Source organism: Emiliania huxleyi (assembly GCF_000372725.1).
Source record: "Emiliania huxleyi CCMP1516 unplaced genomic scaffold EMIHUscaffold_232, whole genome shotgun sequence".
NCBI classification, from domain to species: Eukaryota; Haptophyta; order Isochrysidales; family Noelaerhabdaceae; genus Emiliania; species Emiliania huxleyi.
Window position 1 is genome coordinate 16,421 of NW_005200317.1, and position 1,703 is coordinate 18,123.

The window sequence follows — 1,703 nt, forward strand, 5'->3', positions numbered from 1 at the left end:
ACACACACCGGTCACCCAGGCGCATTGGGCCTTGCACTTTGAATGCCGTGGGGCTCCTGTCGTCAGACGGGGAGACGCGAGGGTTGCCCCCCCTTGCCCCACCACCTGGGGTGTGGGGAGAAGTTTACCTTACCTTACCTTATCCCCGGACCCCACTCCATCCCGTCGCGGGTCGCGCAAGGTACAATTGCAATAGCGGGGGGTCGCGCTGCCATGCCGCGACAGCGGAACCCCCCCCCCCCCCTTCCCCCCCCGCCTCTCTTCAAGTCAATCCTCTTGCTCACCGCGCCGCCGCCCGCACCCTCTCCCGCGCCTCGTCCACCTCGAGCGCCGACCTGTTCACAGCGGCAGCCTGTGAAGAGGCGCGGCAAGCCCACGCCCTTCTCGCCGTACCGCCTTACCTCCAAATCTCGCTCCACCTGACCACATCTCGCCGTATCTCCCTCCACCTCGCCGCACCTCGGCCGTATCTCGCCCTACCACGCCGTGTCTCCTCCCCCCAAATCTCGCCCCATCTCGCCCCATCTCGCCCCATCTCGCTCCATCTTGCTGCCGCTCGCCCCATCTCGCCCCAAATCTCGCCCCATCTCGCTCCATCTCGCTGCAGCTCACGAGAGCGACACGACGGCGGTCGCCACTTCCGAGATCGGCATCTCGAGCCGGCGCATGCGGTTGAAGCCTGTTCACAGCCAGGCGTGTGAACAGAGGCACAGTCGGCACAGAACGAGGCGGCTGAAGCCGTTAAGGGAGGGAGAGGGGGGGCGCAGCCATCTCGGCTAACCGCAGCCAATCTCAGCCAATCTCGGACAATCTCGTCTAATCTCGCCGTTGAGGAGGGAGAGGGGCACGTAGCCGTCTCCGTCCATCTGCTGCTGCAGGAAGGCGTCGCGGCCTGTTCACGGCTCAAACTGTGAACACGCCGCCCGACCGCTGTGCTGCCCTGTGGCAGGAGCGGAGAGAGGGAGGCTGCCGAAGTTGGCGGGTGAGAAGTAGTACTCGAGCTGCCGCACCTGCGACGGGTTCAACGAGCGCTTTAGTCAATCAGAAGTGAACAGCACCTGCGCGAATTGAAATGCGTGCTCGAGTGATGATTATGGACTGGCAGTGCTCGAAGCATTGAGTGTCATCTCCAAATCTCGCCAGATCTCGCCAGATCTCGCCCAGATCTCGCCCAGATCTCGCCAGATCTCGCCCAGATCTCGCCCAGATCTCGCCCAGATCTCGCTGCATCTCGCACCGCCGTCTGCCGCTTCGCGCCGCTGCCGTACCGGCCTTGCGCCGCGGCGGGGGAAGAGGCTCCTACGCCGCGAGATTAGAGCCGAGATTACTCGAGACTTACCCCAGGTGCACCCGAGGCGGCGGCAGCGGAGGAGGCGGCGGCGCCGAGAGCGGCGGGGGATGAGGCGACGTTGGCTGCAGCGGCAGCGGAGGGGGCGGAGGAGGAGGAGGAGGCGGCGGCGGAGGAGGAGGAGAAGGGGGGGGCGGCGGTGGCGGCGGCTTCGGATCGACGCCTCTTGCGCCGCTTGCTCTTGCTGCCGCCTCCGCCGTCGGCAGCGCTTCCGTTCACGGCCACACCGCCGTTTGACATCCCGCCTGGAGCAGGAGGGAGGGGGTGGGGGGTGTGGTTGTGTTTGTGTGCGTGTGTGTGTGGTGTGGGGGGGGGGGGAGGTAAGGTCCGGGGCGGCAAGGGGAGGGTTAGGGGA

General features: G+C 66.2%; 1 protein-coding gene across 1 annotated transcript in view; it reads right to left on the bottom strand.

The window, feature by feature from the left end:
- Positions 1-280: 280 nt before the first annotated feature.
- The window catches only part of EMIHUDRAFT_114828 (hypothetical protein), a gene marked incomplete at both ends in the record, with an annotated part of 8,249 nt that continues 6,826 nt past the window's right edge, over positions 281-1,703 (bottom strand). The window contains 4 exons of the mRNA XM_005779303.1: positions 281-335; positions 613-679; positions 929-1,010; positions 1,576-1,593. Of these exons, the coding sequence (XP_005779360.1) occupies positions 281-335; positions 613-679; positions 929-1,010; positions 1,576-1,593 (222 nt within the window). The remainder of the gene's footprint in view (positions 336-612; positions 680-928; positions 1,011-1,575; positions 1,594-1,703) is intronic.